At 37.5% G+C, this 17,630-nt stretch overlaps 1 protein-coding gene across 1 annotated transcript in view; it reads right to left on the bottom strand.

Moving 5' to 3' along the window:
* The window catches only part of LOC136833686 (KAT8 regulatory NSL complex subunit 1-like), a 281,243-nt gene extending 265,780 nt beyond the window's left edge, over positions 1-15,463 (bottom strand). The window contains 2 exon segments of the mRNA XM_067095876.1: positions 1,436-2,841; positions 15,327-15,463. Coding sequence (XP_066951977.1) covers positions 1,436-2,652 — 1,217 coding nt within the window. The 5' untranslated portion in view covers positions 2,653-2,841; positions 15,327-15,463.
* Positions 15,464-17,630: the final 2,167 nt, after the last annotated feature.

Raw genomic sequence — 17,630 nt, 5'->3', positions numbered from 1 at the left:
CCGTACTTTTATAACCAGTTAGGTTCTTATGAAAGCTCTACACCGGCATTTAACCCTTGCCTCAAGGGGATGAAAGTTGAAGAAAACTACGCGCGGTCACGTGACGCTGCTTCGCACAAACGATACACGAATTTAGGCGGCAAAAGACTACAGCAACAGCAACACGGAGGGAAGTCTAATAATGGAAATCACTATTTTTGTCTCGTCAAGTCTATTGGACTTCTGGTGTTCGCCAAGTGCAACTCCATTAGCAAACACATGACGATTCTGAAACAATTCACTGGCTGCTCCGACTGCTATTTCGAGCAAAAAATTAAAACGGCAACAGCGTGTTGCCATACCGAAAGATAAAAAAAAAAGAAGTACGAAGAAAACGCTGAACCAGACAAAGCGTTCACGTGCTCCTCACAGAAACCCTCACTTCTTTGCTGCACCAGGCAGTATTTCTAAAGCAAATATTACACCTTTTTGATAATATTCTGAGATATAATTATCGGACATGCTTTATTAATTTAACTATTTCTGGTAATAAGAAATCTATTTCGTACTTTCTGAAGACCTACAGTATGCAGTATTTTCTGAAGATCTATGCACCTAATCTGGGAGACTAAACAGCAATGATGACTTACACGTTGTAAGACGTCTTTAAATATGAACCTGATAATTCTAACCAAACTCGAACAAACGGGAAGACAGATTTACCCTTACCAAACATATTACCATTCTTCAAAATCACAAATAATCGCAATGAACAAACAATACAGTAAATCTCATTTACTGACCTACATTACCACTTCAAGTTTTCGAGAGTAAACTTGCCCACCTAAAAAAAAAAAGTAAAGTATAATCACAAGCAAACAAGACCACACACCACCTCGATTCCCATTGAGTCGTTCCAAAGGATTTGCAGAGTATGACAGTGAAAATGGGAACAAGGCCACAAATTAAGGAGATTGGGCAGTAATGTGAGAAGCCAAAGGGAAAGGATGAAAAGTAAATAATCAAGGCAATACATTAGGAAATCACAGAGATACTGCAATATAACTTTTAGTAATCCTGAAGTCGAACCAGATAAAAGCACCCTAGTGGAGCTATTCTTCTGGGCAGGATAAGGTTCACTAAAACCTACATAACTCCCATTGTTTGTCCCATTAAAAGGCCTTTACTCTTGACAAGTAAAACCATTAAAAAACATACCTGACACTGGTTTTAGTGACCATGAAAAATGGTATATTTAAAAAATTGCGTAATTCATTTTTAGCTTTTAAACACTTCCTGAAAACTAAAGCTGGTGTGCAGAACACAGTGCACTTAAAATAAGGAAATAAGAAATGGCAGGGGGCAAAATAAAAGTATCCGATATGAGATTGAAAAATAAATGGTAAGTCCACAAGACTGAAATCATAAGGCGATAAGAAAAAATGCTAATACTTACACATGCGTATGATGCACATTGGAGTCATTAAAGCCATCAAGTTCATCACATGATTCCCCACCGGATGAGGATTCAGTAGCGTCTGAATCGTGATGGGTATGAGCATGGGATGCAGAATGAAACTCGGCCACTACTGCAGAGATCTCTGCTCTGGCATCTTCAGGCAAAGCTGGTGCTGGGGGTGCTGGTTGACTGCGTGATGGCTTGTGTGATACAGCAGCCAATCTCGCAAGACCTTGTGACGCTTCAACACGACGAACTAAACTGACTAATGCAGAGGTCGACATTCCTTTCATAGTATCAGCCCTGAGGGATTCTACACCCACCTCTGGAATGCCTAGTGACTCTGGATTATCCTCACGGAGAGTCATCCGGTCCTTTTGTTGCGCCAAGACACTTTGAGAATGGTCCAACAATTCCCGAATCTGACCCGACACCGACGCGCCCAGTCCTCGCGCAGTAACACGTCTTAGCCGTCGAAGCAAACGTGTCTGCCTTCTTTCTATCTGCCATTGGCGGCGACTTAAGTCGTCTAGCAGTAACTGCGACCTCTCCTCTTTGGACACTTGAGGAACAGCGACCTGAGGCTCAATAGCCTGCTGTTCAGTGCCATTACCAGCTAGGTCAAGCGCAGCTGTCAAGGCTTCAGGGTTATCTGCTAACCTTGTCAAGGTATCAATGATCTCGTTCATATTGGCAAAATCTCTACCGATGAGTGCCAAGAGGTCCCCATCCTGAGACAGAGGCCTCTGTGACTTATTAGTCCCAATGTCTTGTAAAGGCACATCATCTGTGCTCTGCTGAATATTGTCTTGACCCATAACTGTGGGTGGGGGTATCTCTGAAGGGTTCTGGGCTATGTTGTTATCTTGTGATAGGGGCGAGGGAACGCCCGATGAGAGGTCCATGGTAGAATGGGCAGCGTGAGGGCGTGGAGGAGGGTCACAGCCCTCCCGCCCACACGCCAACCCACCCGCTTCTGGCGGAGAGGGAGGCAATAGATGGAGCCGACGTGTGCCGTTTGTCAGGGCAGCTGTTAAATGGGCGTCTGTGCAATCAGGAGGCTCCTTCAACCCACCATATTGTAACGCCAGATGAGTGGTGGGTGGTGGGCTACTATGCGCAACTGGGGCCTCGCCTGGGCGGGTAGGCGAGTGGTGATGGGCAGCCACGTGAAACGTCTGGGGGTCCGACGCTTGAGTAAGGGCGGGGGCCATTACGCCCACCCACTCTAGCGCCGGGCTGCTAGCTGCCACCCATGGCACCACCACACACCCAACACTCACACTTCTCACCACATAATTTCATGACACTGTAAGAACACCATTACACAACACTTAACACATGTTGCTTCAGCTAAGCAAGATTACTGGCAACCTTTGCCCACTCCTGGACTTGACATAACACTGTAAAAGAAAAAAGAAGACAATTAGAATTCAATCATAAACAACATGCAATCTAAACATCATAAACAATGGTGACATATAAGTAAAATAAACACCTGCACCATTGGTAAACCTAAGAACAGTCTTGGGCAAAAGTGCTATTTTAATTTCTAGTACCCACCAATTAGAAATTTACTGACTGTATGTAACTACATATCAAATATGAAAATTCAAGTAGTGAACTTCACAGGTTATAAAGGTACAGTGCACAATTTCTGTCAGCACTGAAAGTCGGCAACTAAACCACCAGACTGTACAGGCTTTACCTTAGCATTTTTTTTTAATTCACCCAATATTTCGCAAACAAAAATTGAAAAACATACTGTTTGAAAAATAGGGAGTGCTAAGATCTTAAGATTGCAGTTCTCTAGACTTTAAAGTACCAAGAAAAATGGGCACCCCCTGACAAATTTATCGATCAGCTGTCAAAATGGCAGGGATTCCCTTGTGCAGAACATTTTAAATACATCACTGACAATACGCAGCAAGTTATTATACATCCTGTGGCCCTAGCTTATGATATTACAAGAAATTTCATAATTTCAAGACTTCACACTAAATATACAGTACACACCTCATCCATGAGCTCCATCTACCTCTTGTGAAACTTTTCTATACTGGATATACATGTTTAAACATTCATATATTTCTACACATAAGACTATTCATGGTGTCATCTCAGAACTTCAGTCTCAACATCTTTGGGAGACACATGCAACTCTTCTCCCCCTCCCCTCCCCTCCCCCCTTCCCTCACAAACAAAATACTTTAATACAGTAATGATCTCCAAAGCAAACTGTCTCAAATACAACAATAGCAGCCTCTGTTCTTTAGAAATATTTTTTACCAAAGGTACAGTTACATCAAGTGTAATTCGAACTGTATAAAAATCATTAACATTTCATGATTTCTGCTTCCTGCAAAAATTATTATGATTCAAAAAATCTTATGCAGCTTAGACAGCACATACTGTACTTTTACATACTGTAAAATGCTAACCTGCTAACTTCAGTTTTTCTGTTTTACTTCAGCTGACAACTCTATATATTCTGAACATATCCACTAATTCTTTGAGGGTCAAATGATTGATGTCATATTTCCTAATGCACAAACTGATTTTCGTGCCAATAACATGAAAATCAGTTACTATCAAAAATGATTTATGGATTGTGCAAGCACCAAGGCCACCAATTTTCTTAAGTATTGAATCTATTGGTGGTATTTTTCTCTTCCAATGGCAGGAACAATCAAACTTATGCATAGAAAAAAGCCAGTTAAAAAAAATGTCACGAACATAAATACTGTACACGCTAGAAAATTTACATCTAAAATAATAGTAGGTTCCACCTGACATGGTGCATACAGAATGCACAAAAAATAACGTAATTCAAAAGAAAAATCCACTTTACATGTGCAAATGTTGATGATATACATACACAGTATTTTCAAGTATGGAAAGCAAACTCCTAACTAATTACTGAAAAAGACTATATCAATTTATGAACTAGGCCTAAGTCAGTCAGGAAAGTTTCATTAGACCAAAGCACCACTACTCATGTTCATTTATTTTGATTGTACAACTAAAGTTTAATTACAACACTTATTAAACTTCAGCTGGTGATTAAGGTACTGTAATACTGAAAATTTGCAGATACAGCATTCAAGGTGCGGGCAAGTATGGTATTAAATATTGAAAACCAAATTATTAAAATACTGCCCAGCTATCTCAAGATCATTTTTATCACTATTGGGCTGCTGCTAATCCTTTTCTCATACAAATCATTCACTTCCAAGTGCAGGTGAAGACTAGCTATCTAAGAAATGAAAAAGGCTGATGGTAGTAGTACTAAATGGAAGGGGGAAAATATTAAAAAGGCTAGAAGTCCTGTTCTACCATGGTACAGCAAAATGCATGGGATAACTTTGAACAGGAAAGTCAGCAATGTCACAGCAAACTGTTTCTTAAGATGACATATCAAGGAATTTCACTATCTGTAAAGGTTGCAACGAACCACCAGTCAGTAGACTGCTGAACCCACATTAGCATAGCAGCACTGGCTACTGGATTGATCAAGCAAAAACACCTTTACCTTTCTCCTCCAGTAGTAGTTTTTGAATGGAAAAGCCACTTCCAAATGCCAACCATCTCCTCAAAACCAAGATTTTTTTATTCCAGGACCCCTGTTGGAGTAATTCTTACACTGCAAGGAGAGAACATTTTTGCATGGACTGCTAAGTGGTTTGACCATTTCAAATTGTGATATTACTTGGTTACCAACAAAAAACTTGCCATTTTAAGGTTTTCACAAAGGTCTACAAATCAAAAGTAAACAACTGAGATTGGTTACTCCCATCTGGACTTGACTAGTTTTAAGACAGCATGTAACCAAATAGTAGCTTTCGCCAAAGATCACAAGTTTAATTTAGAATAGCTGAGAGGAAGCAAGGAGAAAACGACAGGTAAAAACGAGAGAAAAACTCAAAGCCATGAAAACTTACAAGACTACACAATAGACTCTCCTCAAAACGAAGTGAGACCTATGCTATAAAGCTTACAATGTGGGGTAGAGAGGAAGGAAGGAAGGAACATCAAAATTCTGGCCAAAGGGTAAGCGCTGGGACCTATGAGTTCATTCAGCACTGAAAAGGATATTTTGAGTCAAGGAGACTTGAGAGGTGTAACAGGAGGAAACCCTTGCTGTTGCACTATGAAACAATTGTTAGGAACAGGTGGAAGGTAAGGTAAGAAGGAAGAAAGAGAACATCGAGTTACAGTAAAAGGAATGAAAGGGCTGCACCTAGGGGTTGAAGGGACGCTGCAAACAACCTTTAGTAATGCATACAGTGCACCAAGTGACGTGCACTGATGGGGTGTGTGTGTTTAGAGGGTTTGCCTGTTTATGATCTTTTTCCTACTTTTTTGAACTTGAACAGCAGTGTTAAGGACAGCATTGGTTTGTACAACAATTTTCTTCCCAAATTCATCATACTGCACTGCCAGGCAAATCTTTCATTAAAGCATTTCAGGACAAGAAATTTTCAGCATGCCATCAAACCAAGAAAAGGGGTGAGGGGGATCAATGCACAAGAAATACACAAGTAATATACTGTAGACCCACAGGTCATACCAAAAGAGGGATGGAGTGGGGGGTCAATGCACAAGAAACACAAAATTTGTATACCCACAAGTCATACCAAAGGAGGGGGTGTCAATGTACAAGAAATTAAAAAATAGTACGTACACCCACAAGTCATACCAAAAGAGGGGTGTCAATGTACAAGAAATTAAAAAATAGTACACCCACAAGTCTCAATACCAAAAGAGGGGGGGAGGGAGGTCAATGTGCAAGAAATACAGTAAACCTATAAACTGCACAAACTGGAGAAGAGACATAGTATACTATCTGTCATTTTACAGCTAAACCAGAACAGCACAGCTGTAATTTGTGCCAAACTACAGGGAGGAGAGAAATCATCCACATGGAGAAACATGTTAACAATCAGTCCAGTATGCTTCATCGTTCTCGGTCACATTCAACTCTAGCTCTGCATGGTGTTTATTACTGATCAAAATACCTATTTAGGCAACATGATGACAATTTATTCATGTCTGGATCCTTCCTTAATATAAAACTCTGCATCATTCAACAATGCTATTTGACACTTAACGCTATACATGCACTACTAATTTACATCTTATTCCCAGTTGGTGCATTATAATATACATATAACGTTCAACATTGGGCAATGTTACATTAAAGTTAGTACACAGCAATTGTAATTTTATGTAGCCTTTGTAACAGGCACCACTTTGTGCCCCAATTGAAATTTTGACTGTGGATATTAAACAGAGGGCCCTTAATTGCCTCTGCCAAACCTGGGGGATAATTACTTTTGTAAACATTATTAATTGTAACATTTTTCCTTTGCATCTTGATCATCCTGGACATCTAGGAATTCTACCCATCATTACTTGACCACCTAAGAGTGACTTTCCTACTGTTCAAGGTAGAGTAAAAGGGGTATTCATTCACTCAACTGAAAATATATCATGACCTAACTTTCACAACTCCCAGATTTCTATCTACTACAGAACCAATTCATCTTTCAGATACTATAATGATTTTCCAAGCAGCCTATCCAGTAATACTGTAGTTTATATCTGATGTAGTGTTAATACAATAACCACAACATTTCAAGCACAACCAAATATTTATATAACCACAAAATTTCAAGCAAAACCAAATATTTATTATATTTTGCAAATATCCTGCATAATGCCATGTAGCACTGTAGTACTGAAATGTACTTGAACATATGAACTGTAAATTTTAATATAATGTATATATAAAATTCTTTGAGGAAGGGTTGCTATCAACTAACCATATTACTTGTACAATATTTCAAATACAGTATGTATTAGTAGAGTCCCGTACACAGATTGCTATAAATACTACTGCTGATGAAAGCAGAGATGCTATCCTTAGTAGCCTCCATCACTTATATTAAGAAAAAAAAAAATAGCTCATGTACACATGACATATATATGATGTATAGGGCCTGAATTGCAGTGTGGTAAGGCAAAATATGCCAATGAATTTTACTCTCACATCAGCAAAATTTACTGTCCAAAATATGGTAGGACTTATGAGACAAACATTAGCATGACTCTGACCATTCAGCTACACAAGGGTGAACAGCGATGGAAAATTGAAAATGAATGCCTTATATTTCTTACACAATAATTAACTGGTTAAAACTTTTGTTCATATTGCCAAGCCAACCTAATAACTTATATTTCTTACATATTAACTAACTGGCTGAAACTTTTGTTTAAAACTTAGATAAAGCTGGTTACTACAGGACAACTGCATATACTGTAATGAATCAGTTCCTAGGCAAGCAAGAACAATCAATGTAAATATCCATCTCAGGTCTGATGAACATGAGACACATTGCAAATTAATAGATTGTAAAACCAAGACTAGCAACACTATTAACAACTATACTACAAAAATAAAACAAAATATTCTATACAAAATAAAAAATTCAAATTTTTAGTCACATGAATGAGGCACGTTAGATTCTGTAGTTTCTGTTAAAACATAAATGTTCAAAGTAAATGAAGAGGTGAAAGCAGAAAGGCCTGGGGACAACATTATCTTATGTGTTTAGAACGATTCCTCAAAACAGTATATATGTCATGGCTCAGGTTACACTTAATCAACCTGAGCAAAATTATAAACATTTAGGAAGACTAAATCCAAAACAAAACTCAAAAAAACAATGCCACTCAACCATGACGGCACTAGTTTCTCAAGCTTCTAGCTTTCCAATGATTCTATAATTCAAAAATATAAACACCATCTTTATCATATGTCAACTTTTGCATAAATTTTTCCCTTTATGTGGTTAGAGATATAATGCATCTGTGTTCTTCCCAGTCCTGTGCCTTTCCTTCACTGTAAGGTCTAGGTACTTTTCTATCCCCTTCTACTATAAGATTTCCTGGTTCTTCCATTAATGTAAAAAAAAATTCAGTAGGACAGACAGGAAAATGACTCAGTCTAAAACCAGTTCTGCAACTAATCTGAGGCTCAATTGGGAGCATGAGAATACTGGTATGGTGGCTCAAACTGATACACTAAAATGAACAGCAATATATAAAACCTAATTCCACGCCAACATCTAAATTAAACATGAATGGCATCTAAACAATGATAAAACACAAAAGACGGCCCACCTAAAATCAAATAACTGTACAACCTACAGTCTACATTAGGCTACTAATGTTGTTAATGTAAAATATGATATTCTTCATTTTCTACATATACCGTTCAACTGTCCATTTTCAAAGGTCTTTACCTTGAAAATAAGCCAGGGGTTAAAATCTGAAATGTTTAGGCTACATTCTTTTCAAGAAACTTCATATTTAATTATGCACCAGCTTTCATTTCCCTAAGATCATCCCCATGCACAAACACTCCGCTCAAACAACCTTATATTAATAATCAACAGCAACAAACAATCGACGGAAAAAACAATCAAATCATGGAACACTACTGTACAGTACCTCACTTTGACAGATTTATCAAAACAAAATGGATCTTAAAAGTTTATGCATTGATTTTACATATTTGAGTTAATTCATTACCAAACTTTGCTTTCAAAGGCCACCTGTAATAATTTCTGTTCAAATTAGCCTCTTGATCTGGAGACTTTAAACTACCCCCAGGGGTAACATTGGGTCTCGCCAACTTGAAAGACAGTACATGGTACTTAGCCTATATCTAAACCCATGCTAATCACGATTCAATATTTATTACCTTCTTCAGCAAACTTACACCCACACACTCTGTGCATTCCCTGATACCTTGCAGGGCTTCATTTATTTTTTCATTCTATAAAACTGTGCAAACTCAAATTTCTGGTAACCATAGTAGAAAAAAAAAAAAAAAAAAAAAAAAAAATTTAATAAAATAAAACTGTAATTTGCAACAAACTCTGCCACTTATCACAGTAATGGCAGCAGCTACAATGGAGTGCAGAAAGAGCAGCCCCCTGGGAGCTGCTTTATCTGAGGGGGCTGTGACAGAAATGTTTAAGGGTTGGATGAGTGGAACAGAGAGTACAGGACTGAAAACTATCATAAGCAACACAGAGTTTATAGTAACTTGAAAACAAGCAAAGGAATAGGTACAATCTAAAATACACCACATCTATGGGTATTGTGATGAGGCACACTGTTATGTGGAAAATGTGACAGATGTCGTGATGTACCATACCAAGGATTAAATTAATCAAGAGATAGGATATTAATGACTGAAAAGCAATAAAAATACAAATGGGAAGGAGGCGCTGACAACCCAATGCGATAGATGGGGTAGTCTTAAAAGTAGTTGAGCATTCCCATCACCTTGGGGAAACTGAGTCAGAAGTTGAGAAAGAAAGCATTAAGAAAGTCGCTGCAGCATGGATGAAATGAAGAATTAGTTAGATTACTGGTAAATATAAATGGCCCATAAGCAGCGAGAGCAAAAACTTACAATGGAAATACTGTATAAGGTCTGAACTACTTTTTGCAGCAGATAGGCTACATGGGCAAGACCAATAAAAAACAAAGTAAAACCACAGGATGGGAACCTTGGCAAGGGTATGGTGGAAAGATCATATGAGTGAGAAATGTCAGAAGGCTGGAAAAAGAAGATGGTTTAGACATGTGACTGGATGAATAGGTGGTCAGAAAAGCAGCAGGAACATCCGTAGATACTGACTGATACAGAGCTAATTTTATACACCTAACCAAGATAAGGGAAAAGCTGTCTTAAACATCTGTAGACACAGAATGATACACAACTCATTTTATACATCTAACCACAAAGGAAAAGCTGTCAATACATCTATCATGAAGACTACGTAGAGCAACCACATTCTTTAAAAATGAGGATAAAATATGTAAGGCATTCTTTGTAGACTAACTGTCTTGATCGTATCATGCCAATTACATAAACCAGGAGTTTTCAACCTGAGTGCAACGTACCCCAGTGGGTCAAGAACCAGTTAGGGGCCTGGCCGCCCACTGACTGCATAGCCACAGGTAAATAATTATAAACAATTTTCTTTATTTTTATGGAATTCTTTGTTTACAATATTGTTGGTTATGTCAGGAGAGTTGTGTACTTACTTCCCTTCAGTACAGTACTTGCAAATATACACAATGGAATGTTTTTCTGCATTTGTTTTGTTTTCTATTTTATACAAAGTGAAGGAGGGTACATTATTGACATTAAAAATACCCAAAATGGTATGTGGGGAGAAAAAGGTTGAAAACCCCTGACATAAACAATCCAAATAAAACCTGGACATTCACTTAAAATTTATTTACTTATTTTTTGGCTCTGAACAACAAAAATAATACATTTTGGCACTCCTGGTAGGCTCGGACAGATAGAAAAAAACAGCACTCAGTATAAGGCATAGTAATGTACTACATACCCCGAGGAGACCGATTTGATATCCATCTGGTGCTTATATTTATCAATTTTGCTTGAAATTCAAATTTTCCTCTCAAACGGAAAGCCTTAGTGAACCATACACAAGGCATCAAATACCTTGTACAAAGTCTTTTCTTTTAAAGAAACATTCAGGGCATTACATTCTAAACAATTCTTATACATAGACATTTGATGATGCAGAAATCTGCAAAGACATTAGATGATGCAGAAATCTGCGAGTTTTAGTTACATCAAAGAACCCTTTTTTTCATAACTTGACACTGAATGACATGCATAGTCTAATGAACTCCTTTTATATCTCTTGCTTTAAACTTATAGGCTATAGTATTTCAAGCAACAGTAACACCTGTTTTCTACCTTATGAATCCCGAACTTGTCAGAATAAATTGCTTTTCCAAGTGCTTTCATATTTTGAATTTTGCTATCTCTAAACTATGTGACTAGCCTATGCCTATCTCTTCAACCTATTAGCCTATATTAACACTTTAAACCTGAATGAGCATTTACAAAACCACCACACCTAGTATATGGCAGGTTGCCTAAAAAAACCTGTTCCAGTATTTTATACACAGCATAAATTTTCTTACAGTCTCTTGATCTTTACCTAAGTAGGATTTACTATCATTTTATGACATCCACCTTCAACCCTGAGGAAGCTTTCCTTTCACTGTTCTTAAAAGTGAACTCTAATATATTCTGTTCTTTATTCTATGCAGAGAAATAACTTTCACCTAATAGTAAGGTGGCTATCTTCTTACAATTAATAAATATCACAAATAAACTTTAACCTAACAGTAACGTGGCTACCTTCTTACATTCAATACAGTAAATATCACAAATATAGTCGACACATTACTGTAGCTTCACAAACCAACATTACTAGTGCAGGCCAAGGCAATCCAGTCATCCCTTATTTCTGGAACTCCTTAATTTCCTCCATACGGGGCAAAAGTGTCCTAAAGATTTTCAGAGGCCTAACTCTGGCAAATTTTGATTAATCAGTGCACTACGTCACCATTCCAGACTCTCAAAAATTAGGAGGAAGGATGTGTTCCTAACTGAGCACTTCACAATGGCAGGAAGAAACTTAAGAGAATGCACAAAGTGTGAAAATCCAGAAAGGAATGCTACTGTGGACTTGAAGGGAGGTTCAGTGTTATGTACCATGTGCTTTGGCCCTAGCATAAACTTTTGAGAAATTGCAAATTATTCCCATTGCCCCTAGTATAAACTTTTGAGAAATTGCAAATTATTCCCATTGCCCCTAGCATAAACTTTTGAGAAATTGCAAATTATTCCCATTACCCCTAGCATAAACTTTTGAGAAATTGCAAATTATTCCCATACATGATTATGAATATATGTATGCATGAAAAAACATAATTCGTTTGCTGATTTCATCTGATACAATGGGGAAAAAAGAATACTTCAGATGAAAATATAAAAAACAAACATAAGAAAACAAGTAATATAAAAAATTATCTCATTTGAGAATAGATAACTATTCACCTAGATGATTGGCCCATGTGAACATATTTATAAGATAAAAAATAATCAATCCATTAAAACAGCATGTCAAGAATATGTTCAGCATCTATGCTAAAGAAGTAGTATAATAATAATAATAAAAAAACCTAACACCATCGGAAAAGTTGCCTTTGTACTGCAATAGGTAACAGATCTTTGGTAGTAGAGACTGACAGGTGCCCCCTCTCCAGAATAATAATGATGAGTCTGCCTAAAACCTTAAAACACTATTTCTGGAGGTGGAGACATCAAGGATGGGAGTGGTAGTCCTTATGTAAATTAATCCTTATGGAAGACAGCAAGTCTGCCTCATAATTCCCAACCTGCTTGAAAGAAGGAAACAACCACTTCAAGAATGATTAAGTCTGCAAAAGGACATTACTGCCATTCCATTAGCATTACGCAAGTATGAAACCTCATGTATGTAATGCTTTCAGCAGCACTAAACCTGGATGCTTATAATTAAAATGAACAAATATCCTTATGAAATAAACCTATTTTAGATCAAGGACTGAAAAAAAAATTAAACAGCCATGAGGGGTCTGGGGGGACAACTAGAATTAAATCTTAAACCTCTTAATAACTACTATACTTACAGCACATTAATGTAATCTGACTGTGCTCTACAGATATGTGGAAATTTAGTTCCATCTGTGATTAAATTGTGGAATGGTCTGCCTGATGATGTAAACATTGAAATTTCATAAGTTCATAAGTTTGAACAGGCAGCAAATACTCTGATTCATAATTTTGTTGCTTTGATCATTTTATTTGTTGCATAGTTCATCCTTCAAGTACTATAATTATTTTCTAGTGTATTACTTCCCAGCTTGGCTTGTGTAAACAATACTGCCAAATGTACATATGATACGTAATAAATTAAATTATCCTTTGGATATGTCGATGTTCTTCCTAAATGTCAGGTTTAAAAAAATCCCGACAAATGTACAAGAGAACTGCTCAACACAAAAAAGTAAAATTCCAAAGTAAAAACCTGGATTAAATGTGCGAAAGTTTCTGATGTGGCTGTGTTAAAAGCGTTCCACAAATGTCGTTTTAATGTAATATTTCAAGCCTACTTACAACTCTCAAATTCGACATTAAAAACCACACTATAACAAGGTCTTGGAAATGCATTATTTCAGGCATACAAGTACAGTGCTTCAACGAAAAGTCAATCCTCATGATAAATATGCAATTACAGTAGTCACAAAATGGGCAACTTTCCTACAAACTGCCAACTTAATACTGATCTGTTTATCTACAAATATCAGCAAAGAAAATTGAATGCATACACTATCTGCACTATTAAAGACAACAACGATAGTCTAACTACTATGATTGATGCTTGTCAGTGTTCAAGGATAAAAGTACACATTCCTCTTCACTACCTGTGTGCTAGATTCATCCTTGTTCAACACGAAACAGGTTCCCTCCACCCTAATCAGCATCCTGCATTAAATGCCCACCGGAACTGAAGTTTGGTGACACTTCACTACAAAAAGTCTTTGCAGCCTTCGAATAAAAAAGTGGCACTAAAATAATAAAATCCCAGTCAGAATCACATCTAACTTAATGCCAGCTTGCATTAACTCAACTGTCTAAAGAATTCATACATGAAGGTTTGCCGCCGTTTCAATAATTTGATGATGCAATCCATAGGCCTATGTTGCCTAGTCGGCTTTTACAACACAGACGGTGTGTTGTGTCCGTCTCACCACAAAGTATTCCTACTGCTTAAAGTTACCAAAGGACGCTTTTAATTTTAATTGACCTGTGCTAGAACTGAAATCTACAAATAACGAAACCGCACCACTGACTAATTTAAATTACACACGGAAGTACGTGAATTTTCTCGAATACGCGGTAAAATGATGCAAAGGGAAGTGTTAAACTTCCCGCGGTTTCCTTCTAATAAAATAAACGTAGGAAGGTGTGACATTGCAAACACTGGTTTACTGGGATTAGAAGGATGATAAAGCTGACATTTACACATACTACAATATTCCCCGCAGACTGGTGTTTTCTACGTACGTCAGGCAACACTACTTTGTTCTTTGGCGCGTTCGCCGTGACCGTATCTCAAATTCCATTTCACCTTGGCCTTCCCTAATCTCCTCCTGTCCGTTAACCTTCCATTAAATTTGGATTACCTTAATAACCAATTAACGAAGGTTAGCTTACAGAAATCGGCTATTTACTTGAAACCCAGCTGAGGTATGACATGATATTGAAAGCTAATCGAATCATAGAACGTCTTAATCTAGTCACAACTGAGGATTAAGAGAGGATTTTTCTTAGGATTAATGAAGAAAATGTAAATAAACCCTATATTACAACAAGCGCCTGGAAACATACTGTAAGCAAAAGATCCCAAGGAAAACCTCTAAGACTATACACGATTACACAAGATATTTTCGAGTTTCCGTTTTCGAAACAAACATTTCCCTTTATATATCAGGAATAATCAAGCAGGTTTACGATTGTCTTACCCTAAGCTATAAAGGTGCAGTAACCTTAATCCGGGGGCTTAGAAAAAAAATTCGGCAACAAGCAACGATATATATTCTTACAAAACTTTTCCCAACTTAGATCATAATATATTTACTGTGTTTTTAATAGAATATGCATCATTTCATCATGACATTAAGGTCTTGGAATTTAACTCATTCAAGTTAGATCAGCAAACATCACACACAGGCGGGAACACGACCAGACGATTCGGCATCATGGGCCATACTGATGCGGGACGAGCCCGGATGTGCTGTGCCGGTCTACCACGTGACAAGAGCCGCCATGACACCCCCTACACCCTCCTTCTCACTTATTACCCAATTTTTCGGGGCCACTTGCATGTTTCCCCAACTTTTACCGTACACACACATAGCACATATCGTTACACACCTCTGATCAAGTGGCTGGTATACTTTGGGCTCCAAAGTAACTATTAAATCACGCAAATTTCACTAAAAACTCCTGCGAAGGTCCAAGTCGCACCAGTTCACAATACACACCAGTGGAGTTACTGAATCATCTTCTATCTAGGATTTTTTTCTCAGTGATTAATTATAAAAATAAGCGCGTACACCCACAAATCATATCTAATTGCTTTAAAATTCTTATAAAATGTCCAGGCTCCCCTCCTATAATTTTTAACACATTTTTAGGGAAAAGCTGTTTGGAAATTACACAGCAGAAGGACGATAGACTTACTGTTGACTCCGATGCGCGGGTTGTGACGTCATGCGCAGACCCTCTGTAACCCGCATTGTCTGATTGGGCGGGATGGCTATTACCGCCGGAAAACACCCGCCCTCCGCAAGATATATATTTTATCATATCGTTACATGGAGAATCATATTAGCTTTTGTAATTGTAACTATTAAGTATAATACTATTATAATAAATAAATATTAATCTTTTTTGCTAGTCTAAAGCCAACTTGCCTCCAAAATTATGTAAATAAAAATTCCGTGCGGAACGGGGGATCCCGTAAACGTAAGAGCTATGAGTTGGCTCTGCCTTACAAACTTTACCGCATTTTGAGTGCCAAAAACCTTCACTATGCTGATTCTCAGTTATGTTAATGATCTAATAGTTGTTTGATATTCTATATAAATCGCTAATGTGAAACAAATAATGAGATGACGCGTAACGAATATTAGAGTTCAATAAATATCCTCGGCTCAATGGCGCCATTTGCATGTAAAGTACGATGCTTCCTTTGCCGTCGACAGGTTTACCATTTAAACTCCCGTCAACCAAATATTTCAACAACTGGCATTTTACCTCTTGTGCACTCTGTTACTTTACGATAAACTAAGTAATTATAGTAAAAATGATTTAAAGTAAATGTTGTAAATAGCGACAAATGACCAGGGATTAATTTCGTCAATTTTAAATCAATTAATTGATTCAACAACTTTCATACGAAATCATCAAGAGCTGTGACTTCACATTAGCTTCGCAACAATCTGAGTTGTGTGTAGAATGTTGCAACGTACAACATGTTTCTAATATCCCTCTATTATTGACTTCTGCAGTGCGGCTGGTATTTGGAAAGGTTGGTATGACGCCATGATCACGTGAGGAGATTTCGTCATTTTTCTACATTTCAAAGAATAGCCCTAAATTTCGTATAACGAAAAAGAGATGGAAAAGACCAAAAACGTGATTATGAAGTACTGAACCTTTAATAAACCTTAGGGAGTAAGTCGGAATCTCTTAATATATGCTTATAAATCCCGTTCGACTCCGGGCAAGAAGGGCACAGTACTTACGTAATTTTACAAGGGATATCCGGTTCTCGAACTGAATATATTTCTTCTGTAACGGTGCGATTACAGCGGTGGCACCGTGACCGTGGCACCCAATTAAAAATCATGAAAAGAGCCGCAAGGGTAACAGTGACGATAATACAGAGATTTCCTAAAAAAAATAAACGGTTGTTCCACAGCAAAATGAATAATTAAATTAACAAACTTCAATGCTATATATCTATTCAGTAATGAATCAGTGATGAACAATGTTCTCAGCTTAACTCACTTTTTGTTTAACTTGTCATATCTAACCATTAATGTCTTAAGATACCAGTTATCGATGTCTCTAGGCATATGGTTGTTTAGCAAATGACTGCGAATCCCTCGTGAGATAACTTGCCAAAAACTGTTCTTTGTTTCTATAAGATAACTTGAATTAAAAGTTACTAAACAACAGGAATATAATTATAATAATGCAACTTCAATATGAACAGATTTGTGCTATACATATGCTAGACTGATAATGATTATATGAGACCATCAATTAAGATGATGTGAGTCACGACCTTAAAAATGGAACACCGATAATAAACTCCCGTTGCATTTTGTTGCACGAGTCTTGCAGGAGAGGAACAGCGTTTTCCTCTTCTTAAAGTGATGAAATGTCATATTTCTCAGGACGCGCCAAAATCAGTCCTCAGGTAACCTCTGCATAGTGAGTAATAAAGATGACTGTATTCCTATGGTTAAAGTACATTTCGTAATCAATCGCACACATCTCTCTCTCTCTCTCTCTCTCTCTCTCTCTCTCTCTCTCTCTCTCTCTCACTCAGAGGCTGTGTTCGTACCCTACTCCTCCTTCAAGGGAAAGATCGACTGCGGTAACCATGACTGATACGACACGGTAAACGATTCCTGAGGGCATTACTATTATGTGATCGTTTAAAGA

This window comes from Macrobrachium rosenbergii, chromosome 52 (assembly GCF_040412425.1).
Source record: "Macrobrachium rosenbergii isolate ZJJX-2024 chromosome 52, ASM4041242v1, whole genome shotgun sequence".
Lineage (NCBI taxonomy): Eukaryota > Metazoa > Arthropoda > Malacostraca > Decapoda > Palaemonidae > Macrobrachium > Macrobrachium rosenbergii.
The sequence above is the reverse complement of the archived record's forward strand: the minus strand, read 5'-3'. Positions and strand labels throughout refer to the sequence as shown.